Raw genomic sequence first — 27,912 nt, 5'->3', positions numbered from 1 at the left:
TCATGCTCATTCTAAAATGTGAAACATAAATTTATTGACTATTTATAAGGATTTTACTTCTTTGAATTGTGTGAAGATGAAACATGAGCACGTTTTTTTTTACGACTGCAGAGCTATGTATTCATGCATGACAGCTCAATCCTTCCTCTCATGGATTGGTGTCAGTTACGTAGATATAGCACTTTGAAGTATTAGCTTGAACAAGTCAAGGTGTTCCAGTTTTTAAATCTTTATTTACAGCAAATATAAGCAAGAGATCTCCACTCATTAAACAAAATGTCCACTACAGAAAACATGTCAACGGGCTGGGTCTCAGGAGGATATTGCATTAGTATGAGTCTATGTACTTGTGTAATGCACTGCTGGTTACTCCCTTAGACAAAATGAATTATTTTTTTTATAAAAATGTTTCAAAACCGTGGGCTATTGGCAAAACCTTGAGAAATATGGTAGGTATGGGCATTTGATCTCCTGTTACATGTCATAGGACCCCACTATGTGCAGCACTGGGTGGCCCCATGACTGTTGAAAAACACTCCCTGTACCAGTCCGCTCCTCTGCATTCCCCTCCCCCTGCAAACCAGGAGCCCTGCCCAGCTCCCTATCCAACCACTCTGCTCAGCCCAGAGAAGCAGCCACTCAGAAAAAAGAAGTCAAAATCAACTCAGAGGGGAGGAGGGAGAGAGACTGGGGGGGGGGGGAGAAACGCCCTGGAAACTTGGTTCATCAAAAAATAGGAAAAGACTGACAGAATCCAGCAAAGTTGTGACGGCAAGACGCGCTTTCGTGGACTGAGGAGAGGACGTTTTCAAGGATGCTCATGCTGGTTTGAGGCTTCTTGAGCGCAAAGACTGCGCACAGGTAACTGCTCTTTTTTATTTTCTCACAATGAAAGAGTTGTTTAAAAAAAAGAAAAAGAAAATTGTGGCCGAACTTTTCCTGCCAGCTGTGTAATGTGAATATTAAAGTTCAATTGCAACTGACTTCTAACACTGGTTCAAACAACTAAACTGACAAAGGTATTAGTCTGACATTCCGATAGGTAAATGCGGTTAATGTGTATCAAAGTTAAGATAACAGTGACTACGCATTTCTTTATTGCATATGTTTATCTCCTGCTCCATCCCAAGGAAGTTTTATTGCAGAGGTTATGTAAAGAGAAAGCATGTTTTATTAACACCTTTTTCTCTACGCGTAAAGTTGTAATGTAACTTTTTATGGATATCATAAGTCTAACATTCAATGTAGTTCAGACAGGGAGAAGTGGGTGTGTACCCACAGCCACCACATGAATGCAGGGGACTCGACTGCTGTGGCGCACTTCTTTTCTCTGTGCACAAAAGTTGTGATCTAAGCTGCATTTAAGTGCTGCACTCGCCGTTGTAAAGAAGATATCGAGTCTTTTATTGTGATTTTAATCCTTTTAGAAATAAGTGCCAACACGTAAACTCAAAGCATGCATGTAGCAAGGTGATAATTGTGCAACGTGGATGTTTGCATACCCACAATCCCCAGTCTTTTGGATAGCAAAGTTGTTGTTTTCTCTTTCCAGAAATGGATTATCTCACAAACTAGATGAAGGTTGATTGGAAGAGGTGCTTGAAGGATAAAATAGATGTGAATTTAAATAGCAATATGTTTTTATTCCCTTTGGGAGCCTGCAGCAACAGGCTTGGGTGTGGATCCCTCTCTTTCACGTTCCTACACCCTGTCCTTCTCCCCCCTTTCTGCTTCGCTGTCTCCTCGCAGAGGCACACCCTTTGTAGCGCCTCCCTTTAAAAAAGAAAAACATGCTACAGGCGGTTGTTGCGGTCGTTGGTGCAAACGTTCAGAAGTCTATCATTCCAACATGTTGTGTCCACGGGGTCCGAGAAATATTTTCAGTACTGATTTAAAACTTTTCCACTGTTTCTTTCGGTGCTGCTTGATTAGAGCCACTTTGAGAATCTCATCTAAGGCTTTCTATGCTGCGAGCTTTTGTGGAATGTGGTACTTCCTTGATAATTTTTTATATGAATCAGTTTTTTTAAAGAGAGTAAACTTTCTTTCCTTCTATAAAACTGAAAACTGCTGCTGCTACTTTGCACTAAGGTTTTTATGTTTTTGATGACACACTTTTATAAGTCTTAAACAGAGAGCAATTTCTCTCTCTCTCTCTCTTTCTTTCTCCATAAACTGGGCTCCCAGCCAGGGTGTGCAGTGAAGGAGAGGGGTGAGTGGGTGGGATGGAAAGAGAGTCGGGGAGGAGTTAGTGAAGGGGGAGGGGCTGGGCGGGTGTTGAGGAGGGAGTAATGGAATGTAGTGGTTTGGAAAGACAACATAATTGAAACCAGATTTTACACAGACAGACGAAAGCTTAGACTTTTCCCATTTGGAGAAATATATTTTACGTAACCCAAAAGTTGAGAGATATTTATTTTTGTCAAACACTCATATGAGTGTAGTTGTGTTTGAAAATAAATAAATACATCATCGCATATGGTTCTAACTCTCTTTCACAAAATGTGTTTGTTGAGGTTATGGTAAAAGAAGAACCGATCCAGATACACCCCGATGGTGAATATCAGTTTTAAAAGGCAAATGTGTAGCCTACAGCGCCATCCTGCCACACCCAAAAATGATTTCAGTGTTGTTTTTTTAGAGAATGCTGTTTTTGGCTCTGCACCGCAAAAATGCACACTTATCTCATGTTTCATGTCTCACAGTCTTGATATCTGGCATTTCTCAAATCAGCCATGATAAGTTGATTTAATGTGAGGCATACTGTTTGAGTCGGCCTAAAATGCTTCTGGGTTGTAAGCTATTTCTTCCAGCTAATATTTATAGTGCTTGTAAAATTCTTCTTCTTAAAAAAAAGAAGTAATAATAATATTGTTTTACTTTGTGATTATACAATTCAAAGTACTGTATTTCATGAGTTGCATATGTTGAGTGTTGCTGCAAGCTAAGGCATGAACTTACACAAACAGAATAAATCATAGACGAAGTCCTTTGGCAGAACTTGTTCCCTTAGTGCCTGCAGCTGAAACGTCTGTCAGTTAATGATGCCTTATCCTGCCCTCTGTTAAATTCTGTCTGGATAAATATTCAAACATGCCACCAGTGCAACAGTATGGGGGATTTTTTTCCACCCCTGAAGTTATGTAATTAAAAATACAATGAAGAACTACTAAGTACAGTACATGTCTTGTAGATGGAATTGGCAGTACGTAACATCACACGTTGATTTTGTTCTATTTGCCGCTCTTGTGATGAACACTATGTCATGTCTTATGACTGCTTTGGGCATTAGCTTGACAAAACTTTGATATTCATCACAGCCCTACCAGATCCTTGATATATTATTGCTCTGCTGACTGGCAGCACAGACGGCAGGAATGCTGTTACTCAGCTGTGCCACACTGTGAAATGGAAAGAAAATGGTCTCTAGCTCACTTCCTCTGCCATTTCCTCATGGGTTTGTTGAGTGGGTGGTTGGAAGGAGCAACGGTGTATTTGAGGGACAAAATGAGGGCGGTGCATGTTGTGGATAAGCTCAAAGAATAGAGTGCAATCAAACTGAAGCGGAATTATTTTACAAGCAAATGTATTGATGTCCCATCACAAATCATTTGTCACGTAAAACAATGTCTAATTCACTGAGCTAAGCATCATTCTTCTCTGAGTGCAAATGACTAATTTGAGCATGAGAATTTAAATTCTCACTAGTGAATGCATCCAGCATGCAGCCACTCCCTGGCCTGAAATGTATCAGTATGACTGCAGCATGGGCTGGGACTAGCTTTTCTCACCTCCTTGTTCAGACAGCAATTTGGGAAGTATGATGAAAGAGTTATCATAGGTAACACGTAATACCCATTTAAGTCACACCCATGATCGGTTCATACATGCAGTTCAGACTTACTGTATGGCAGCTGTTCATACTTCCGAAATTGCCGTCTCAACAAGGAGGCGAGAAAAGCTAGTCCCAGTTTACTGGAGACCGAATAAGCTTGTCATTTAAAATATTTTTGGATAAACCAATAACTCTCACTGCTACTTTTAAAACATTTACAGTGTGAAACATCCAAAACAGAAGCTCTTTCATGAACGCTGGAATGACATGCAGTATCTGTTAAAATGCTTTTTTTGACTGAGCAAGGCAAATTGTCAGGGCAGCAGGGAATGAAAGATAAATACAATTTTGAAATAGAGCCATCTTTGTTCATCGAGGTTGTCACTAATCAAAATGTGACATTCTGTCTTGCTTCTGTATTTCAGGATGAACCTGCTGCTGTCTAATACAATGCAATCATTTTGCTGATATAGTTGCTGCACATTCTTGCCCCATTTATTTCATACATGCTTTAGGAATGGAGTTGTTCAAACAACAGCTGTAGCCGACTGCAACAGCCCCTAATCATGCCAGACTAAAGGGAGTTTAGGTTGGGCAGCTACATGTCACAGCCTGTATGAAGCTGGTATGGATGTCTGCAAAAAGCCTGTGATCTCACATTTAACTGGTAGAACTGTGTAAACTGCACTCTTCTTTTTTACTTGTCACACCCTAGTAAATCCAGTTATGCCAGTTTTAAAGTTACGTACACTCTGGCCCCAAGTTAGTCTGCAGCGCTGCCTCTGAGTTCAACATTGTTTTGTATTGTATTTTCAGATGATCAATGTCGTGAATTAACTGGTACTTACCACCTCATGCAGGTTAAAGCTCTTTAATTTTTTTTTTATTGTTCTTGTGTGAAAATGAGCCTTTGAAATCACCTCCCAATGCAACCACTGACATTGTTTGTGATGTTAGAGAGTTTTCCTCACTTTTTCCATTTGTGCATAAGTCCTGCCAGAGTCACAATGGTTTAATCGACAGCAGGCCAAGTTGGCGTCAGTGGGCAGGCTTTAGTCTCATGAAGGCCGTCTGGTTTGGTTTAAAGCTATGTGGACTAGGGAGTGCAGAAAAGAAGCATTTGTTTTGACATGCATTCCTTTTAAATGCGTCACACATGCATGTCCTATCTATGTTTTTAAGGGGAGAGTGAACCTTCACTAGAGCCAGATCTGTCTCTCTTTGTATTTGTTGTATCTGCAAAATCTACAATGGATATAGATGATTGGTGGGTTTATTATAATTTGAAAACATGATTGGTTTGGTCTATTTTCCTCTCTGTACTGAGGACTTTTTAATATCAATTATCAACTCTCATCACTCCCAAGCACCACTGTCCCAGGTTCCCATATTTGACCTGTGAGCATTGACTTAATTAATATGCCTTAAAAACTGTCCAGGAATGTGATGTCAAGACATGCAGGGTATAATGGAAATGTTAGTTGTGTGTTGTTTGATGTCTCTAACTGATGCATACATTGTTAGAATTGGATCCATTCAGCCGATCAGCTTTCATTTGAGAGAACTGTAGATCTGATTAATTGGTTTTACTTTTTTTCTGAGCTGAACCTGAGCTGGTTGTGGGTGTGTGTGGTGGACTGACAGCAGGAGTGTGGACAGCCAGACAGGATGCATGGTGGGCGGTATAGAATGGAGCTATAGTCAGGGAGAAAGAGGACATTTCTCAGGAGTTAGTCACTGTAGGGGAGTCTCCCTTCAAGTTGGCCTGATTGCTCTATCAAGGAATGTGCGTGACTTGAGGCCTGGGTTGAGCTGTTCCCTGAGCTACTCCCTCTGTAAGCAGTACACATAAGCCAAGTGATGCGATACACATTAGTATGGTATTTCTACACCGCAGCACAACATTTTATTTATTTATTGTGCATTGAGATGTAGTTGTAGAGGTATTTGTTTCAAATCACATTTTCTCTTTCAATCAATATACAATGTGTTGCAAATCCTTTATGTGGCCGTGCTTTTGGCCACATTCTTTAAAAAAAATATTTTTTACATTCAGAAGTGTTTCTTTTTTTTGGGTGCCCTTTTCCATTTTAATGTTCTCATGCAATGAATCTAGAGCAGAATTCACTAGCATATTTTAAAATTCCCTTCCATTTGAGAACTCAACTGTCTATTCTATCTTTTTTCAATTAAAATTGCATTTACTGGTTTCTAGAACAGGATACAGTATAGGCAGGGTTTTGGTGTGTTCTTCCTGAGAGGCCCACACCAAGCAAGTAGCTGGGTTAATTTACTTAATGGGAGTCTTTTGCATCATGACTTGCCAAAATCAACACTATTGGTAGGTTAATAATTAAAGACAGGCAGGAAATCGAAAATCCTTTGAACATGTACAAAATTATTTTGTGAGTAAATTATGACTGTAACCTCAATAGCTGATGATTAATTCAGGATAAGTATTCTGGGTCTCCGCCCATGATAACAGCAAAAGGATCTGGAAATTCTTGTTGTTCTTGTCATGTAAATAATATTTTATCGTATCTAATTATTATTCTGTTTGTCTATCAACAGAAGTCAAGGATATAAGACCAGAGACTGAAGCCCTTGGCCTTGCTTGAGCAATCCAAGGTAAGTGTTTACACAAAATGCAAGAGATCCTCCGAGGACATCTGTTTTTGGTTAAGTAAAGGAAAGAAAATGAAATAGCTTACCTCCATCTCTCCATTCTAAGGCCTTCTACCTCATCAGTGTTACCTAAGCACAATGTTCTGTTATGCAGTCAGATGCCAAAATTCAGTGGAATGTTTGTTTCAAGGTTTTGAAGGCTTGTGGAAGCTGGACACTTAGCTGTTTCTGCTCTCTGAGTCTCATCTTTGCACTACAGGCCAACACCTGCTCGACTTGAACCCCCCACCTTATTTTGTGAAACAACCCTGTTATACGTTGCTGATGCTGTTTTAACTGTTCTAGATGACATTGTCCATTGTCTAATGTTTTCTCCATTTCCCACTTTTTCAACTGCCCGATGACAATAAAAGTCAACGGATAAACAGCCTCTTATTTTTCCTAATGCACTCATTACCTATACTTGGTTACTTTGAGTGAAACTAGCTCTTTGAATTTGACTTAGTTACATCAAATTTAATGTGACATCAGGAATGCCATTTGTTCGTTCACAAATGTTTATAGAAGAAATTGGGATGCCTGGTTTTTGATTTTATACACCTGTGGGCTTGGAAGTGATTGGAATGCCTGAATTTATTGATTTGGTTTGTGTGTATGTACATATATGTGTGTATGTGTGTGTGTGTGTTGCCTCACAGAAAGAGGATTCTGGGTACAATTCCTTTCTGTGCAGAGTATGTATGTGAGGGCCTCCTCCCACCTCCAAAAGCATGCATCATAGGTGAATTGGTCACACTAAATGGATTTGATAGATCGGTGAGTATGTGAGTGTGTGTGTGTGTTTGTTTGTCTCTTATGTGGCCCCGCAATCAACCACACATCCGGGGTGTTCTGGGAGTTTGCCTGTAGCCAGCTGAGATAGGCTCCGGCAGACCCATGACCCGCAAGGGTTACGGTCTTTGGGGCCTGCTATAGAGCTGTGGCTATAGTCAAAATGACTGCAATCATCTTGTCTACAAGACAATGCATGGATGGATGCTTATGTATGCATTTGTGAAGGAAACAATCAACTTAGAGACAAAATTAACCCATAACTGTGATTATCAAATGCATGTGATGGGAGATGTAAAAATAATTCTAGAATCTGGATCCAGATCCGGATCAACACCATTCTCGGGGAGGACCAAGCCACGGACAGAACATTGCTTGTGTAAAAATTTCAAGTCGATTGGGTTACTAGTTTTTGAGATATGCGCTCGGACAGACAAACAAACAAACAAACATACAAACAAACGGACCCAATTGCAATACCCTCGCCTCCCCTTCGGTGAGGGTAAAAAGAGTCCAGAAGGTGTCTTGTAGTACGTTCCGGAGCAGCAAGCTAGAGCAGGTTTGGCCCTTCTGATCCAGAAGCCCTGTTTACTGTCTCACAAGATTGAATAGTCTTTTGGAGGCGAGGGTCTGCAATCTCTGATTGTCTTTCTAGTTTTAACTGCAGCCTCTCTTAGAAGTTCACGACAAATGTCCTTAGCGGTGGGCAGGATCAATTCTTCACCAAGAGTAAAATGTTTCTTCGCCTTAGCAATACAATTAGCCACTAAGTATAACGCTAGCAGTACACTCACATTTGTTGAAGTGGTGGCCATCAGTAATTGCTGCTGCCCTTCTTGTTCATGTTTTTTTCTTAATTTTTGGGGTAACGTGACCGAGACCTGTCAAGAGACACAGATGCATGCAGTCGTCTGTGCGTCATTCTGCACATAAGTCACTTGTCAAAATAAAACATCTTTAGACTGATAATCATTAAAAGAAATACAAATAAACATTCAAACGTTCTGTGTGGCCCAGTACCTAATGGCCCGCGACCCAGTGGTTGGCGACCGCTGTCTTAAGGTTTGGAAAAATCATGTGGTCTGGAATAAAGTAATACATTTATTTATTTTATTATTATACTTTTTTTTCCTGCAGGAAATCCAACATAGCGTTTCCAACACAACGGGATTTGAATAAAATAAAGGAAAAAAGGTATTTTGTTGTGTTAAAGTCATAATACAATATTTTCTTGATTTCATGTTAATTACTGTGGTGTATGGTGATGCTTTTATATTTCAAACCATGATTTATTTGATTAAATTTATAGATGGCTGAAGAAGAGGAAACCAGGGAGGTGCTTTTCCCAGATTGGGAGGGTCCAGACAAAACTGGACTGACAATTGAGCAGACAAGTCTTGGTGAAATATTTGTAAAGGAAGTGAAAGGAGAGTCACCTGCAGCAAGGTCTGGGAAAGTATATGAAGGTAGAACATCTTTCTTTTTTAATCAAGTATGAATATAATTTTGTTTCACATACAATGATAATCTTCTTTGGTGCTGTCTCATAAATCATAGGCGACCAAATTGTAGGCGCCACTGTCTACTTTGATAACATGAGCTCAGAAGAAACAGCTGATCTACTGAAGACACTGAATCGTCACAAGGTTGGACTGAAACTACAAAACAAAGGAGACAAATCTCCTTCCCCTTCCCCTTTGGGCACACCATGTCGTTCCCCAATGGGCACCCTGACATGGGAAGGGAAAACTCACTTCGGAGGTTCTAGTCCTGACATCATTCTCGTAAGCTAATTTCATTTAAGTTGTGTATACAATAATTGATTTATTTTTGGCAAAAATGCTGAAAAACTAACAATGCAATATTATTTTTTTTATATTGTATGCTTCCTGTCTTTATCTGTCAACAGAGTGGAGATGATGAGGACTATAAGAGAATATACACAAAAAAGATTAAACCAAGACTGAAGTCTGACGATCTTGCAGAGGGAGTAGATGTCCGTACAGAGCGTCATAGCAGCACAAGCAGTGATGGCAACACAATTACTACTATCACCCGCCGCATCACAACCTACACTGTGGATATGCCAGGTGACACAAGTGAGCAACTTGATCAGTCAAGTCCAGAGTTTAAGGGCCCAAGGCATGAATCTGGAGATGGCTCGCCTCCGATTAGAGTCTCACATGGTAGCCCTTTAGGTAAAGTGGGAGAAGAAAAGGGAGTTTTTGAGTCAAGCTCTTTGTCTTACACTGGGCCACAAGTAACTTCTACAGAGATGAACTTGGGCAGTGGGGGAGTTCACACCAGAAATGTTATGAGAGAAATAGAAAGAGAAGGAAGTTTAGGTCCCACATTCAAAGGGGCTAATTTGGTTGGTACGAGAAAGGGTGGTTTTGAGATATCAAGAGGGAGTAGTGAGCAAGCAGATGGGGGCATTCAGGTGTCAGGAGCAAGCGTAGCACTAGGTGATGGCAGAAACACTGGTAGTAAATATATCACAACAGAAATGCTCGAAGGTTCAAAAGTAACCTCAGATGTGAGTAAAATTGGAGTGAAAAATACAGATATAACAGTACCTGTGACACATAAGGATGTGCAAATACCAGAACAAGACATTAAAAGTACAGATTTGCTGGTCAAGGGTCCTACTGCTGACACTGAAGGATCAATGGTTGATGATAGACTTCCAGAGGTAGAGGTTTATAATGTTAAAATTCCATTTTTAACTACCCCGGATACTGAAGGAAGCCTGAAGAGTTTTAAGATAGGGGAAAGCCATCATGTAGCAGTGCCAGAGGCGAAGACAAAAATAAATGCAACCACAGTGCACATCAAAGGTGCAAACACTGAGGATGAAAAAGGAGATTTCAAAATGGCTCAGATAAAGACACAATCACTTGTTGCTAAAGGACCAAACATTAATGTACTAGCTCCTAATGTTGACATTAAAGTATCAGGAGTTGAAAGTGAGGATCATGATGAAAAAAACAAACTGAAAGTTCACATGCCATCCAAAGTTAATAGTGAAAACTCAGATTTAGACATAAACGCTCCCAAAGTGGATTTGGAGGGAAAGGGACCAAGAGGTGACTTCAATCAGCCAACATACTCAATTCCATCATTTATCATTAAGGGTCCAAATATTGAACCTCATGATGCTGATATAAACCTTCCAAGAGCTGAAACCAATGTGAGCATACCTGGTATTAATATTAAACCAAAGATACCAAATATGGATATTAATTTGAGAGGTGCTAAAGTGGATGATATTACAGTTCCAAAAATAGAAGGAGAAGACATGACTTCTAGTGTTCAGTTCCAGGGTCCAAATGTTGACAGTAAGGGCAACAAAGGAGGGATTAAATTGCCTCAAATTAAAATGACAACATTTGGACCAGACGAGGCTAAATTGGAAGCTCCAGGTGCTTATGTTAATCTACCAAAAGGCAAGATTACCATGGAGGAACCAGGTTTGGAAAATATAGATCATGATGTTGACTTACATGTTAAAGGCCATACAGTCAAAGGAGATATTTTCCCTACCATGACTGAAGGGGATATCAAAACTCCTAGTATTGCATTTGAGGAACAAAATGTTGACAGCAAAGGCCAGAAAGTAGAAATTCAAATCCCTAAAATCAAAGTGCCATCATTTGGTTTCGAAAGTCGCAAAGGGGAAGTTCGACAAACTGATCGAGCAAATGCTAAGATGAACATCGATACATCAGGTTTGGAACTTAAAATTCCAGATGTGAACACAGAAAATGTAGAATTGACAATGCCTTCAGTCAAAATGGCACCACATAGCTTCAAAGATCCAAAAGTGGATGTTTCAGATGTTGATGTCATTCTTGGAAAGGGGAACATTGATGTGAAAGCAACAAAGATTGGTGTCAAGGGACCAAATTTCAATGTTGAAGATCTTGATGGAAAATTAAAAGGATCCAAGCTCAAGGTGCTAGATATTGCCATTAAAGCCCAAGGCCCAGACGTCAAGGGAGATTACTCCCCTCCAAAGACTGAAGTAGATAGGAAAGCTCCGAAAATTGAGATTGAGGGGTCAGATTTTGACACTGATGGCTACCAAGGAGCATTTAAAATACCGAAAATAAGATTTCCATCATTTGCTTCAAAAGTTGAAGCTCTGGATCTTGATATTCATCTTCCAAAAGCCAAGATTGAGATGGAAGCACCAGATGTTAACGTTTCAGGACCTGCCATTGATATTAAAGGGGCAAAAGAACAAGCAAAATCACCTACCTTCGCCATGTCATCCTTTTCAAAAATTGATATAACCATGCCCAAACTGGATGTGAATATGAAAGGTCCCAACTTAACAGGAAATGGAGATGTGTGCATTCCAAAGATAGATTGTGATATTGAAACACCACACATTGGCATTAGTGGCCCACATGAAGAAGGAGATATAAAAGCTCCATGTGTTGAGTGTGAGGGACCAAATGTCAACATTAATGGCAAGAAAAAAGGAATAAAAATGCCAGAACCAACTTTTGGAATTGAAATTCCAGAAGTGGAAGGTCCAAATGTTAACATGCCAATTATTGGCACTAATTTCAAAGGTCCTGATGTTGCACTTCCTACACGAGAAGGAGATATAAAAGCTCCAAGTGTTCAGATTGAGGGACCAGATTTCAACATTGATGTCAAGAAAAAAGGAATAAAAATGCCAAAAATGACAATGCCAACTTTTGGAGTCAAAATTCCACAAGTGGAAGGTCCAAATTTTAATATGAGTTTGCCAAAAGTCAAGATGGATACGGAGGCACTAGATATTAATATGGAAATGCCAGATGCTCAAGTCAAAGGGACTAAAGTTAGGTTGCCATCCCTTCCAAAAATGGATATAGAAATACCAAAAGTGGATATGAGAAGTCCCAAACTCAAAGCCGATTTGGATTTTTCAACTCGAAAGATAGAAGGAGATAATGAAACACTACAAATTGACACCAGCGTTCCACAGGATGAAATTGACACACCACATGGAAGTATTTCTATACCCAAGATGAAACTGCCCTCATTTGAATTGCAAGGTCCAACTGTTGAAGTTCCAGATGTTGATGCTAAAATTGATGTCAAAGCACCAACAATTGGTTTGAAGGGACAAGACTTGAACATTGAAGTACCTGATGCACAACTGAAAGGACCCAAGTTCAATATGCCAGATATTTCATTACCAAAAATGCCAATTATTGGCACTAATTTCAAAGGTCCTGATGTTGCACTTCCTACACGAGAAGGAGATATAAAAGCTCCAAGTGTTCAGATTGAGGGACCAGATTTCAACATTGATGTCAAGAAAAAAGGAATAAAAATGCCAAAAATGCCAATGCCAACTTTTGGAGTCAAAATTCCACAAGTGGAAGGTCCAAATGTTAATATGAGTTTGCCAAAAGTCAAGATGGATACGGAGGCACTAGATATTAATATGGAAATGCCAGATGCTCAAGTCAAAGGGACTAAAGTTAGGTTGCCATCTCTTCCAAAAATGGATATAGAAATACCAAAAGTGGATATGAGAAGTCCCAAACTCAAAGCCGATTTGGATTTTTCAACTCGAAAGATAGAAGGAGATAATGAAACACTACAAATTGACATCAGCGTTCCACAGGATGAAATTGACACACCACGTGGAAGTATTTCTATACCCAAGATGAAACTGCCCTCATTTGAATTGCAAGGTCCAACTGTTGAAGTTCCAGATGTTGATGCTAAAATTGATGTCAAAGCACCAACAATTGGTTTGAAGGGACAAGACTTGAACATTGAAGTACCTGATGCACAACTGAAAGGACCCAAGTTCAATATGCCAGATATTTCATTACCAAAAATGCCAATTATTGGCACTAATTTCAAAGGTCCTGATGTTGCACTTCCTACACGAGAAGGAGATATAAAAGCTCCAAGTGTTCAGATTGAGGGACCAGATTTCAACATTGATGTCAAGAAAAAAGGAATAAAAATGCCAAAAATGCCAATGCCAACTTTTGGAGTCAAAATTCCACAAGTGGAAGGTCCAAATTTTAATATGAGTTTGCCAAAAGTCAAGATGGATACGGAGGCACTAGATATTAATATGGAAATGCCAGATGCTCAAGTCAAAGGGACTAAAGTTAGGTTGCCATCCCTTCCAAAAATGGATATAGAAATACCAAAAGTGGATATGAGAAGTCCCAAACTCAAAGCCGATTTGGATTTTTCAACTCGAAAGATAGAAGGAGATAATGAAACACTACAAATTGACACCAGCGTTCCACAGGATGAAATTGACACACCACATGGAAGTATTTCTATACCCAAGATGAAACTGCCCTCATTTGAATTGCAAGGTCCAACTGTTGAAGTTCCAGATGTTGATGCTAAAATTGATGTCAAAGCACCAACAATTGGTTTGAAGGGACAAGACTTGAACATTAAAGTACCTGATGCAAAACTGAAAGGACACAAGTTCAATATACCAGATATTTCATTCCCAAAAATGCCAGATCTTGACTTCCTTGTTCATGGTCCTCCAGTCAAAGGAGATTTATCTCTTTCAAAGATTGAAGGTGAAATCCCAGCTCCAAAACTTGATATTCAGGACACAGATGTTGACATTCAAGGCCACAGAGGACGATTTAAAATGCCTAAAATCAAATTCCCTTCATTGGGTTCAAGAGGTCAAAAAGTTGAGTGTAATATTGAAACACCACCCATGGACATTACTGATACAGAGGTTGAGATTGAGAAACGTTGTGGAGATATTGAAATTCAAAAGATGAAAATGCCCTCATTTGAATTGCAAGGTCCAACTGTTGAAGTTCCAGATGTTGATGCTAAAATTGATGTCAAAGCACCAACAATTGGTTTGAAGGGACAAGACTTGAACATTGAAGTATCTGATGCACAACTGAAAGGACCCAAGTTCAATATGCCAGATATTTCATTACCAAAAATGCCAATTATTGGCACTAATTTCAAAGGTCCTGATGTTGCACTTCCTACACGAGAAGGAGATATAAAAGCTCCAAGTGTTCAGATTGAGGGACCAGATTTCAACATTGATGTCAAGAAAAAAGGAATAAAAATGCCAAAAATGCCAATGCCAACTTTTGGAGTCAAAATTCCACAAGTGGAAGGTCCAAATTTTAATATGAGTTTGCCAAAAGTCAAGATGGATACGGAGGCACTAGATATTAATATGGAAATGCCAGATGCTCAAGTCAAAGGGACTAAAGTTAGGTTGCCATCCCTTCCAAAAATGGATATAGAAATACCAAAAGTGGATATGAGAAGTCCCAAACTCAAAGCCGATTTGGATTTTTCAACTCGAAAGATAGAAGGAGATAATGAAACACTACAAATTGACACCAGCGTTCCACAGGATGAAATTGACACACCACATGGAAGTATTTCTATACCCAAGATGAAACTGCCCTCATTTGAATTGCAAGGTCCAACTGTTGAAGTTCCAGATGTTGATGCTAAAATTGATGTCAAAGCACCAACAATTGGTTTGAAGGGACAAGACTTGAACATTAAAGTACCTGATGCAAAACTGAAAGGACACAAGTTCAATATACCAGATATTTCATTCCCAAAAATGCCAGATCTTGACTTCCTTGTTCATGGTCCTCCAGTCAAAGGAGATTTATCCCTTTCAAAGATTGAAGGTGAAATCCCAGCTCCAAAACTTGATATTCAGGACACAGATGTTGACATTCAAGGCCACAGAGGACGATTTAAAATGCCTAAAATCAAATTCCCTTCATTGGGTTCAAGAGGTCAAAAAGTTGAGTGTAATATTGAAACACCACCCATGGACATTACTGATACAGAGGTTGAGATTGAGAAACGTTGTGGAGATATTGAAATTCAAAAGATGAAAATGCCCTCATTTGAATTGCAAGGTCCAACTGTTGAAGTTCCAGATGTTGATGCTAAAATTGATGTCAAAGCACCAACAATTGGTTTGAAGGGACAAGACTTGAACATTGAAGTATCTGATGCACAACTGAAAGGACCCAAGTTCAATATGCCAGATATTTCATTACCAAAAATGCCAATTATTGGCACTAATTTCAAAGGTCCTGATGTTGCACTTCCTACACGAGAAGGAGATATAAAAGCTCCAAGTGTTCAGATTGAGGGACCAGATTTCAACATTGATGTCAAGAAAAAAGGAATAAAAATGCCAAAAATGCCAATGCCAACTTTTGGAGTCAAAATTCCACAAGTGGAAGGTCCAAATTTTAATATGAGTTTGCCAAAAGTCAAGATGGATACGGAGGCACTAGATATTAATATGGAAATGCCAGATGCTCAAGTCAAAGGGACTAAAGTTAGGTTGCCATCCCTTCCAAAAATGGATATAGAAATACCAAAAGTGGATATGAGAAGTCCCAAACTCAAAGCCGATTTGGATTTTTCAACTCGAAAGATAGAAGGAGATAATGAAACACTACAAATTGACACCAGCGTTCCACAGGATGAAATTGACACACCACATGGAAGTATTTCTATACCCAAGATGAAACTGCCCTCATTTGAATTGCAAGGTCCAACTGTTGAAGTTCCAGATGTTGATGCTAAAATTGATGTCAAAGCACACACAATTGGTTTGAAGGGACAAGACTTGAACATTAAAGTACCTGATGCAAAACTGAAAGGACACAAGTTCAATATACCAGATATTTCATTCCCAAAAATGCCAGATCTTGACTTCCTTGTTCATGGTCCTCCAGTCAAAGGAGATTTATCTCTTTCAAAGATTGAAGGTGAAATCCCAGCTCCAAAACTTGATATTCAGGACACAGATGTTGACATTCAAGGCCACAGAGGACGATTTAAAATGCCTAAAATCAAATTCCCTTCATTGGGTTCAAGAGGTCAAAAAGTTGAGTGTAATATTGAAACACCACCCATGGACATTACTGATACAGAGGTTGAGATTGAGAAACGTTGTGGAGATATTGAAATTCAAAAGATGAAAATGCCCTCATTTGAATTGCAAGGTCCAACTGTTGAAGTTCCAGATGTTGATGCTAAAATTGATGTCAAAGCACCAACAATTGGTTTGAAGGGACAAGACTTGAACATTGAAGTATCTGATGCACAACTGAAAGGACCCAAGTTCAATATGCCAGATATTTCATTACCAAAAATGCCAATTATTGGCACTAATTTCAAAGGTCCTGATGTTGCACTTCCTACACGAGAAGGAGATATAAAAGCTCCAAGTGTTCAGATTGAGGGACCAGATTTCAACATTGATGTCAAGAAAAAAGGAATAAAAATGCCAAAAATGCCAATGCCAACTTTTGGAGTCAAAATTCCACAAGTGGAAGGTCCAAATTTTAATATGAGTTTGCCAAAAGTCAAGATGGATACGGAGGCACTAGATATTAATATGGAAATGCCAGATGCTCAAGTCAAAGGGACTAAAGTTAGGTTGCCATCCCTTCCAAAAATGGATATAGAAATACCAAAAGTGGATATGAGAAGTCCCAAACTCAAAGCCGATTTGGATTTTTCAACTCGAAAGATAGAAGGAGATAATGAAACACTACAAATTGACACCAGCGTTCCACAGGATGAAATTGACACACCACATGGAAGTATTTCTATACCCAAGATGAAACTGCCCTCATTTGAATTGCAAGGTCCAACTGTTGAAGTTCCAGATGTTGATGCTAAAATTGATGTCAAAGCACCAACAATTGGTTTGAAGGGACAAGACTTGAACATTAAAGTACCTGATGCAAAACTGAAAGGACACAAGTTCAATATACCAGATATTTCATTCCCAAAAATGCCAGATCTTGACTTCCTTGTTCATGGTCCTCCAGTCAAAGGAGATTTATCTCTTTCAAAGATTGAAGGTGAAATCCCAGCTCCAAAACTTGATATTCAGGACACAGATGTTGACATTCAAGGCCACAGAGGACGATTTAAAATGCCTAAAATCAAATTCCCTTCATTGGGTTCAAGAGGTCAAAAAGTTGAGTGTAATATTGAAACACCACCCATGGACATTACTGATACAGAGGTTGAGATTGAGAAACGTTGTGGAGATATTGAAATTCAAAAGATGAAAATGCCCTCATTTGAATTGCAAGGTCCAACTGTTGAAGTTCCAGATGTTGATGCTAAAATTGATGTCAAAGCACCAACAATTGGTTTGAAGGGACAAGACTTGAACATTGAAGTATCTGATGCACAACTGAAAGGACCCAAGTTCAATATGCCAGATATTTCATTACCAAAAATGCCAATTATTGGCACTAATTTCAAAGGTCCTGATGTTGCACTTCCTACACGAGAAGGAGATATAAAAGCTCCAAGTGTTCAGATTGAGGGACCAGATTTCAACATTGATGTCAAGAAAAAAGGAATAAAAATGCCAAAAATGCCAATGCCAACTTTTGGAGTCAAAATTCCACAAGTGGAAGGTCCAAATTTTAATATGAGTTTGCCAAAAGTCAAGATGGATACGGAGGCACTAGATATTAATATGGAAATGCCAGATGCTCAAGTCAAAGGGACTAAAGTTAGGTTGCCATCCCTTCCAAAAATGGATATAGAAATACCAAAAGTGGATATGAGAAGTCCCAAACTCAAAGCCGATTTGGATTTTTCAACTCGAAAGATAGAAGGAGATAATGAAACACTACAAATTGACACCAGCGTTCCACAGGATGAAATTGACACACCACATGGAAGTATTTCTATACCCAAGATGAAACTGCCCTCATTTGAATTGCAAGGTCCAACTGTTGAAGTTCCAGATGTTGATGCTAAAATTGATGTCAAAGCACCAACAATTGGTTTGAAGGGACAAGACTTGAACATTAAAGTACCTGATGCAAAACTGAAAGGACACAAGTTCAATATACCAGATATTTCATTCCCAAAAATGCCAGATCTTGACTTCCTTGTTCATGGTCCTCCAGTCAAAGGAGATTTATCTCTTTCAAAGATTGAAGGTGAAATCCCAGCTCCAAAACTTGATATTCAGGACACAGATGTTGACATTCAAGGCCACAGAGGACGATTTAAAATGCCTAAAATCAAATTCCCTTCATTGGGTTCAAGAGGTCAAAAAGTTGAGTGTAATATTGAAACACCACCCATGGACATTACTGATACAGAGGTTGAGATTGAGAAACGTTGTGGAGATATTGAAATTCAAAAGATGAAAATGCCCTCATTTGAATTGCAAGGTCCAACTGTTGAAGTTCCAGATGTTGATGCTAAAATTGATGTCAAAGCACCAACAATTGGTTTGAAGGGACAAGACTTGAACATTGAAGTACCTGATGCACAACTGAAAGGACCCAAGTTCAATATGCCAGATATTTCATTACCAAAAATGCCAATTATTGGCACTAATTTCAAAGGTCCTGATGTTGCACTTCCTACACGAGAAGGAGATATAAAAGCTCCAAGTGTTCAGATTGAGGGACCAGATTTCAACATTGATGTCAAGAAAAAAGGAATAAAAATGCCAAAAATGCCAATGCCAACTTTTGGAGTCAAAATTCCACAAGTGGAAGGTCCAAATTTTAATATGAGTTTGCCAAAAGTCAAGATGGATACGGAGGCACTAGATATTAATATGGAAATGCCAGATGCTCAAGTCAAAGGGACTAAAGTTAGGTTGCCATCCCTTCCAAAAATGGATATAGAAATACCAAAAGTGGATATGAGAAGTCCCAAACTCAAAGCCGATTTGGATTTTTCAACTCGAAAGATAGAAGGAGATAATGAAACACTACAAATTGACACCAGCGTTCCACAGGATGAAATTGACACACCACATGGAAGTATTTCTATACCCAAGATGAAACTGCCCTCATTTGAATTGCAAGGTCCAACTGTTGAAGTTCCAGATGTTGATGCTAAAATTGATGTCAAAGCACCAACAATTGGTTTGAAGGGACAAGACTTGAACATTAAAGTACCTGATGCAAAACTGAAAGGACACAAGTTCAATATACCAGATATTTCATTCCCAAAAATGCCAGATCTTGACTTCCTTGTTCATGGTCCTCCAGTCAAAGGAGATTTATCCCTTTCAAAGATTGAAGGTGAAATCCCAGCTCCAAAACTTGATATTCAGGACACAGATGTTGACATTCAAGGCCACAGAGGACGATTTAAAATGCCTAAAATCAAATTCCCTTCATTGGGTTCAAGAGGTCAAAAAGTTGAGTGTAATATTGAAACACCACCCATGGACATTACTGATACAGAGGTTGAGATTGAGAAACGTTGTGGAGATATTGAAATTCAAAAGATGAAAATGCCCTCATTTGAATTGCAAGGTCCAACTGTTGAAGTTCCAGATGTTGATGCTAAAATTGATGTCAAAGCACCAACAATTGGTTTGAAGGGACAAGACTTGAACATTGAAGTATCTGATGCACAACTGAAAGGACCCAAGTTCAATATGCCAGATATTTCATTACCAAAAATGCCAATTATTGGCACTAATTTCAAAGGTCCTGATGTTGCACTTCCTACACGAGAAGGAGATATAAAAGCTCCAAGTGTTCAGATTGAGGGACCAGATTTCAACATTGATGTCAAGAAAAAAGGAATAAAAATGCCAAAAATGCCAATGCCAACTTTTGGAGTCAAAATTCCACAAGTGGAAGGTCCAAATTTTAATATGAGTTTGCCAAAAGTCAAGATGGATACGGAGGCACTAGATATTAATATGGAAATGCCAGATGCTCAAGTCAAAGGGACTAAAGTTAGGTTGCCATCCCTTCCAAAAATGGATATAGAAATACCAAAAGTGGATATGAGAAGTCCCAAACTCAAAGCCGATTTGGATTTTTCAACTCGAAAGATAGAAGGAGATAATGAAACACTACAAATTGACACCAGCGTTCCACAGGATGAAATTGACACACCACATGGAAGTATTTCTATACCCAAGATGAAACTGCCCTCATTTGAATTGCAAGGTCCAACTGTTGAAGTTCCAGATGTTGATGCTAAAATTGATGTCAAAGCACACACAATTGGTTTGAAGGGACAAGACTTGAACATTAAAGTACCTGATGCAAAACTGAAAGGACACAAGTTCAATATACCAGATATTTCATTCCCAAAAATGCCAGATCTTGACTTCCTTGTTCATGGTCCTCCAGTCAAAGGAGATTTATCTCTTTCAAAGATTGAAGGTGAAATCCCAGCTCCAAAACTTGATATTCAGGACACAGATGTTGACATTCAAGGCCACAGAGGACGATTTAAAATGCCTAAAATCAAATTCCCTTCATTGGGTTCAAGAGGTCAAAAAGTTGAGTGTAATATTGAAACACCACCCATGGACATTACTGATACAGAGGTTGAGATTGAGAAACGTTGTGGAGATATTGAAATTCAAAAGATGAAAATGCCCTCATTTGAATTGCAAGGTCCAACTGTTGAAGTTCCAGATGTTGATGCTAAAATTGATGTCAAAGCACCAACAATTGGTTTGAAGGGACAAGACTTGAACATTGAAGTATCTGATGCACAACTGAAAGGACCCAAGTTCAATATGCCAGATATTTCATTACCAAAAATGCCAATTATTGGCACTAATTTCAAAGGTCCTGATGTTGCACTTCCTACACGAGAAGGAGATATAAAAGCTCCAAGTGTTCAGATTGAGGGACCAGATTTCAACATTGATGTCAAGAAAAAAGGAATAAAAATGCCAAAAATGCCAATGCCAACTTTTGGAGTCAAAATTCCACAAGTGGAAGGTCCAAATTTTAATATGAGTTTGCCAAAAGTCAAGATGGATACGGAGGCACTAGATATTAATATGGAAATGCCAGATGCTCAAGTCAAAGGGACTAAAGTTAGGTTGCCATCCCTTCCAAAAATGGATATAGAAATACCAAAAGTGGATATGAGAAGTCCCAAACTCAAAGCCGATTTGGATTTTTCAACTCGAAAGATAGAAGGAGATAATGAAACACTACAAATTGACACCAGCGTTCCACAGGATGAAATTGACACACCACATGGAAGTATTTCTATACCCAAGATGAAACTGCCCTCATTTGAATTGCAAGGTCCAACTGTTGAAGTTCCAGATGTTGATGCTAAAATTGATGTCAAAGCACCAACAATTGGTTTGAAGGGACAAGACTTGAACATTAAAGTACCTGATGCAAAACTGAAAGGACACAAGTTCAATATACCAGATATTTCATTCCCAAAAATGCCAGATCTTGACTTCCTTGTTCATGGTCCTCCAGTCAAAGGAGATTTATCTCTTTCAAAGATTGAAGGTGAAATCCCAGCTCCAAAACTTGATATTCAGGACACAGATGTTGACATTCAAGGCCACAGAGGACGATTTAAAATGCCTAAAATCAAATTCCCTTCATTGGGTTCAAGAGGTCAAAAAGTTGAGTGTAATATTGAAACACCACCCATGGACATTACTGATACAGAGGTTGAGATTGAGAAACGTTGTGGAGATATTGAAATTCAAAAGATGAAAATGCCCTCATTTGAATTGCAAGGTCCAACTGTTGAAGTTCCAGATGTTGATGCTAAAATTGATGTCAAAGCACCAACAATTGGTTTGAAGGGACAAGACTTGAACATTGAAGTATCTGATGCACAACTGAAAGGACCCAAGTTCAATATGCCAGATATTTCATTACCAAAAATGCCAATTATTGGCACTAATTTCAAAGGTCCTGATGTTGCACTTCCTACACGAGAAGGAGATATAAAAGCTCCAAGTGTTCAGATTGAGGGACCAGATTTCAACATTGATGTCAAGAAAAAAGGAATAAAAATGCCAAAAATGCCAATGCCAACTTTTGGAGTCAAAATTCCACAAGTGGAAGGTCCAAATTTTAATATGAGTTTGCCAAAAGTCAAGATGGATACGGAGGCACTAGATATTAATATGGAAATGCCAGATGCTCAAGTCAAAGGGACTAAAGTTAGGTTGCCATCCCTTCCAAAAATGGATATAGAAATACCAAAAGTGGATATGAGAAGTCCCAAACTCAAAGCCGATTTGGATTTTTCAACTCGAAAGATAGAAGGAGATAATGAAACACTACAAATTGACACCAGCGTTCCACAGGATGAAATTGACACACCACATGGAAGTATTTCTATACCCAAGATGAAACTGCCCTCATTTGAATTGCAAGGTCCAACTGTTGAAGTTCCAGATGTTGATGCTAAAATTGATGTCAAAGCACCAACAATTGGTTTGAAGGGACAAGACTTGAACATTAAAGTACCTGATGCAAAACTGAAAGGACACAAGTTCAATATACCAGATATTTCATTCCCAAAAATGCCAGATCTTGACTTCCTTGTTCATGGTCCTCCAGTCAAAGGAGATTTATCCCTTTCAAAGATTGAAGGTGAAATCCCAGCTCCAAAACTTGATATTCAGGACACAGATGTTGACATTCAAGGCCACAGAGGACGATTTAAAATGCCTAAAATCAAATTCCCTTCATTGGGTTCAAGAGGTCAAAAAGTTGAGTGTAATATTGAAACACCACCCATGGACATTACTGATACAGAGGTTGAGATTGAGAAACGTTGTGGAGATATTGAAATTCAAAAGATGAAAATGCCCTCATTTGAATTGCAAGGTCCAACTGTTGAAGTTCCAGATGTTGATGCTAAAATTGATGTCAAAGCACCAACAATTGGTTTGAAGGGACAAGACTTGAACATTGAAGTACCTGATGCACAACTGAAAGGACCCAAGTTCAATATGCCAGATATTTCATTACCAAAAATGCCAATTATTGGCACTAATTTCAAAGGTCCTGATGTTGCACTTCCTACACGAGAAGGAGATATAAAAGCTCCAAGTGTTCAGATTGAGGGACCAGATTTCAACATTGATGTCAAGAAAAAAGGAATAAAAATGCCAAAAATGCCAATGCCAACTTTTGGAGTCAAAATTCCACAAGTGGAAGGTCCAAATTTTAATATGAGTTTGCCAAAAGTCAAGATGGATACGGAGGCACTAGATATTAATATGGAAATGCCAGATGCTCAAGTCAAAGGGACTAAAGTTAGGTTGCCATCCCTTCCAAAAATGGATATAGAAATACCAAAAGTGGATATGAGAAGTCCCAAACTCAAAGCCGATTTGGATTTTTCAACTCGAAAGATAGAAGGAGATAATGAAACACTACAAATTGACACCAGCGTTCCACAGGATGAAATTGACACACCACATGGAAGTATTTCTATACCCAAGATGAAACTGCCCTCATTTGAATTGCAAGGTCCAACTGTTGAAGTTCCAGATGTTGATGCTAAAATTGATGTCAAAGCACCAACAATTGGTTTGAAGGGACAAGACTTGAACATTAAAGTACCTGATGCAAAACTGAAAGGACACAAGTTCAATATACCAGATATTTCATTCCCAAAAATGCCAGATCTTGACTTCCTTGTTCATGGTCCTCCAGTCAAAGGAGATTTATCCCTTTCAAAGATTGAAGGTGAAATCCCAGCTCCAAAACTTGATATTCAGGACACAGATGTTGACATTCAAGGCCACAGAGGACGATTTAAAATGCCTAAAATCAAATTCCCTTCATTGGGTTCAAGAGGTCAAAAAGTTGAGTGTAATATTGAAACACCACCCATGGACATTACTGATACAGAGGTTGAGATTGAGAAACGTTGTGGAGATATTGAAATTCAAAAGATGAAAATGCCCTCATTTGAATTGCAAGGTCCAACTGTTGAAGTTCCAGATGTTGATGCTAAAATTGATGTCAAAGCACCAACAATTGGTTTGAAGGGACAAGACTTGAACATTGAAGTATCTGATGCACAACTGAAAGGACCCAAGTTCAATATGCCAGATATTTCATTACCAAAAATGCCAATTATTGGCACTAATTTCAAAGGTCCTGATGTTGCACTTCCTACACGAGAAGGAGATATAAAAGCTCCAAGTGTTCAGATTGAGGGACCAGATTTCAACATTGATGTCAAGAAAAAAGGAATAAAAATGCCAAAAATGCCAATGCCAACTTTTGGAGTCAAAATTCCACAAGTGGAAGGTCCAAATTTTAATATGAGTTTGCCAAAAGTCAAGATGGATACGGAGGCACTAGATATTAATATGGAAATGCCAGATGCTCAAGTCAAAGGGACTAAAGTTAGGTTGCCATCCCTTCCAAAAATGGATATAGAAATACCAAAAGTGGATATGAGAAGTCCCAAACTCAAAGCCGATTTGGATTTTTCAACTCGAAAGATAGAAGGAGATAATGAAACACTACAAATTGACACCAGCGTTCCACAGGATGAAATTGACACACCACATGGAAGTATTTCTATACCCAAGATGAAACTGCCCTCATTTGAATTGCAAGGTCCAACTGTTGAAGTTCCAGATGTTGATGCTAAAATTGATGTCAAAGCACCAACAATTGGTTTGAAGGGACAAGACTTGAACATTAAAGTACCTGATGCAAAACTGAAAGGACACAAGTTCAATATACCAGATATTTCATTCCCAAAAATGCCAGATCTTGACTTCCTTGTTCATGGTCCTCCAGTCAAAGGAGATTTATCTCTTTCAAAGATTGAAGGTGAAATCCCAGCTCCAAAACTTGATATTCAGGACACAGATGTTGACATTCAAGGCCACAAAGGACGATTTAAAATGCCTAAAATCAAATTCCCTTCATTGGGTTCAAGAGGTCAAAAAGTTGAGTGTAATATTGAAACACCACCCATGGACATTACTGATACAGAGGTTGAGATTGAGAAACGTTGTGGAGATATTGAAATTCAAAAGATGAAAATGCCCTCATTTGAATTGCAAGGTCCAACTGTTGAAGTTCCAGATGTTGATGCAAACCTTCCAAATGCTAAAATTGATGTCAAAGCACCAACAATTGGTCTTAGGGGACCAGATGTCAATAATGAATGCCACAAAGGTGGATTTAAAATGCCTGTAATAAAAATGCCAGGTTTGAGGTTTGATCCTCCAAAATTGGAAGCTGCAGATATTGACTTTAATCTACCAAAAGCCAAGACTGATATGGAAGCACCAGATTCAAAACTAAATGCACCAGATATTGATTCAGCAAACAGTGGATTTGCAGCCCCTTCCATCCAAATACCATCACGCACCTTCAAAGGTCCAATAGATCTAGATGTTGATGCCAGTTTTCCAAAAGCTAACATTAATGTCAAAGCTCCAAGGGTTGCACTAGAAGGACCAAATGTTGATACTGAAAATGTCGATACAAACGTAAAGGGAAATATCAGAGGTCCATCTGCTAATATGTCTGTGTCTGACATAACGAAAGAAAATGTTGCATTTGATCCTGTAAAAACTGGTGTTACATTTCCAAAGTTCAAAGGTCCTAAGTTTGGATTTAAATCTCCTAAAGTGGAAGGGCCTGCATATTCAGTCAAGTTACCTGTTGTCAGTGTGGGGGGGGAAGGCTCCAAAACAGATGTTTTTCTTGCAGATTCTGAAGCATGTCTTGATCCTCCTCATGTTGATCTAAATATCAAGGGGAAAAGGGGGAAATTTAAAATCCCGAAAGTAAAAGGACTGGCAATGAAATCTGATGCTGAGCTAGTTACACCAGAAATCAATTTGGATATAGACAAACCTGATGTTCATGCCAAAGGAACCCAGACAAAAAAGCCTCTTTTCACAAAACGTTATTTTCCTGATGTGGAATTTGATATTAAATCACCAAAATTCAAAGGAGACGGAGACGGTTTCAAACCATCTGAGGTAGATATAAATGCGGACACCACTGTTGATAGTCCAAATATTTTTTTGGCAGGACCAAATGTAAGATTGAAGACTGATAAGATGACAAGTGCGGCCACTTCCTGTCCTGATATTGATGTAAATTTAACCTCACATGGAAAGTCAGCAATGTTGCTTGGTTTTGAAGACCAGAACATAAATGTGAAAAGTGGTGCTAAATTTGTTTCAAGGGACAGTACAAGTGGTCTTCATTACCCAGAGGGTCCTATAAAATTTCCCAAGATGAAGTTACCAAAGATTGGTATTGCTCTGCCGCAATTGCTAGTGGAGAAAGGAGGAAACGATTCAGAACTCGCAGCTACTGGCGGCATAAACATAAAGACTCCTTCATTTAGTTCCCAGGTCAGTACACACAAAATTGAGGTTCCCAGTCACAAACTAAGTTACGGCGAAGGCAAAGTAAAGGTAAAGGTGCCAAAATTGTTCAGCAAACCAAAACCAAAGGGCAGTAGTGCAGGTGACCTTCGAGAATCAGAGGTAGAACTGAGTGCAAGTGGAAAGAGTCTTGATATCACGAAAGACTGCAGTGGGAAATTAAAATCTGTTCCTGGCCTTAGTGGGTCAAGTAAAGCAAAATCAGCCTCACTGGATCTTTTTAAGAGATCAACCCATCATTCTTCTTCTCTGGGTGTTGAGGGAGGGCTTGCTGTTATATCTCCTTCAGCTCACTTAGAAACAGAAAAGACAATTGCATTAGACCTAGGAGAAACCAAGATTAAAGGGAAAAAAAGCAAGTTGAAGTTTGGTACCTTTGGAGGTTTTGGTTCAAAATCAAAGGGCTCCTATGAAGTGACACTTGGTGATGACAGTGATGCAGGATTGGAGGGAAGTGCAGGTCTGTCATTACCAGCTAAACAATCAAGATTGTCTTCATCTTCCAGCAGTGACAGTGGTGGTGGTTTCAAGTTTCCCAGACTTGAACTATCTGTTTCACCAAAAAAGTGATTATATGCCAAATTATACTCTCTCATTCTCCAAAATGAAAGTCAAACAAACATAGATTCTTTGAAACCTAAGGGGACATACACAATGACTCTAAAGTTGACTAATATTTCCTTTTTTTAGCAGTTGGACAAAGGGTGTATGAGATTGTTTTAAAGCCCTTTTAACTGTAAATAAAATTAATTTGTATTGTAATAATATTGTTTTTGTAAATAGTTCAGATTTATTGAACATGTTCCACTTCTCAAAAAAAGGTTTACTACAAGGATTATAATTTCATTCTATTGAATTAATGGTTTTAATTAATGGGTGTGGTATATTGGTTGTCATAGGTTTATTTGACAGAATAATTACAATAGTTATTTAGAAGGACAATGTTTATACACCCACAAACCAACATAAACAGTTTCCATTTTTATGTATGAAATTATTTTATGTTCAAGCTTTGATATTATGAAATACAGAAGCATATGTTCATATGATTGAGCTGTAATACATTAAAAGAGGGATTGTGTTGTATATACCATAAAAGCAAAGAAAGTCGCTAAAACCCTTAACCCTCAATTGTTAAAATTTATTCACACTTACATTTTTGCCATTTACGCGTTTGTTTCATATTAAACATGTTTTGCATCCTAGGTTTGTGTCACTTCCTACTTACATTTTGTTTATGAACCTCTGTATATCATTCTATGTCACTCACCCTTTGTACACACAGCACACATTACTCAGAAAATTCACAACTAAACTCACTTTGCAAACAAAATTTGTGTTAATAAAGTGTTAACTGAAATAAACCATGGTTCTTTGGGACTGTTTGTGTGGATTCTGCCAAACAAACTAAATAAAAGATTTATAAAACGTATAA

General features: G+C 38.7%; 1 protein-coding gene across 1 annotated transcript; it reads left to right on the top strand.

Annotated features, from left to right (window-relative positions):
* The first annotated feature begins 750 nt into the window (after window positions 1–750).
* LOC137914959 (neuroblast differentiation-associated protein AHNAK-like) lies at window positions 751–27,912 on the top strand. The gene is made up of 10 exons (XM_068758440.1): window positions 751–861; window positions 6,407–6,463; window positions 8,429–8,485; window positions 8,601–8,757; window positions 8,849–9,075; window positions 9,201–10,956; window positions 11,107–15,072; window positions 15,199–16,176; window positions 16,303–17,280; window positions 17,407–27,912. The coding sequence occupies exons 4-10, from the start codon at window positions 8,601–8,603 to the stop codon at window positions 27,045–27,047; spliced, it is 17,703 nt and encodes a 5,900-aa protein (XP_068614541.1). The 5' UTR covers window positions 751–861; window positions 6,407–6,463; window positions 8,429–8,485; the 3' UTR covers window positions 27,048–27,912.

This window comes from Brachionichthys hirsutus, unplaced genomic scaffold, assembly GCF_040956055.1.
Source record: "Brachionichthys hirsutus isolate HB-005 unplaced genomic scaffold, CSIRO-AGI_Bhir_v1 contig_1474, whole genome shotgun sequence".
NCBI classification, from domain to species: domain Eukaryota; kingdom Metazoa; phylum Chordata; class Actinopteri; order Lophiiformes; family Brachionichthyidae; genus Brachionichthys; species Brachionichthys hirsutus.
The sequence above is the reverse complement of the archived record's forward strand: the minus strand, read 5'-3'. Positions and strand labels throughout refer to the sequence as shown.

Excerpts from the sequence above, each read along its gene's own strand:
- LOC137914959 (XM_068758440.1), top strand. The coding sequence starts at position 8,601 with ATGGCTGAAGAAGAGGAAACCAGGGAGGTGCTTTTCCCAGATTGGGAG. Across the intron at positions 9,076-9,200 it reads CTAGTCCTGACATCATTCTC|AGTGGAGATGATGAGGACTA; the intron begins GTAAGCTAATTT and ends ATCTGTCAACAG. Across the intron at positions 15,073-15,198 it reads CCCTTCATTGGGTTCAAGAG|GTCCAACTGTTGAAGTTCCA; the intron begins GTCAAAAAGTTG and ends TTGAATTGCAAG.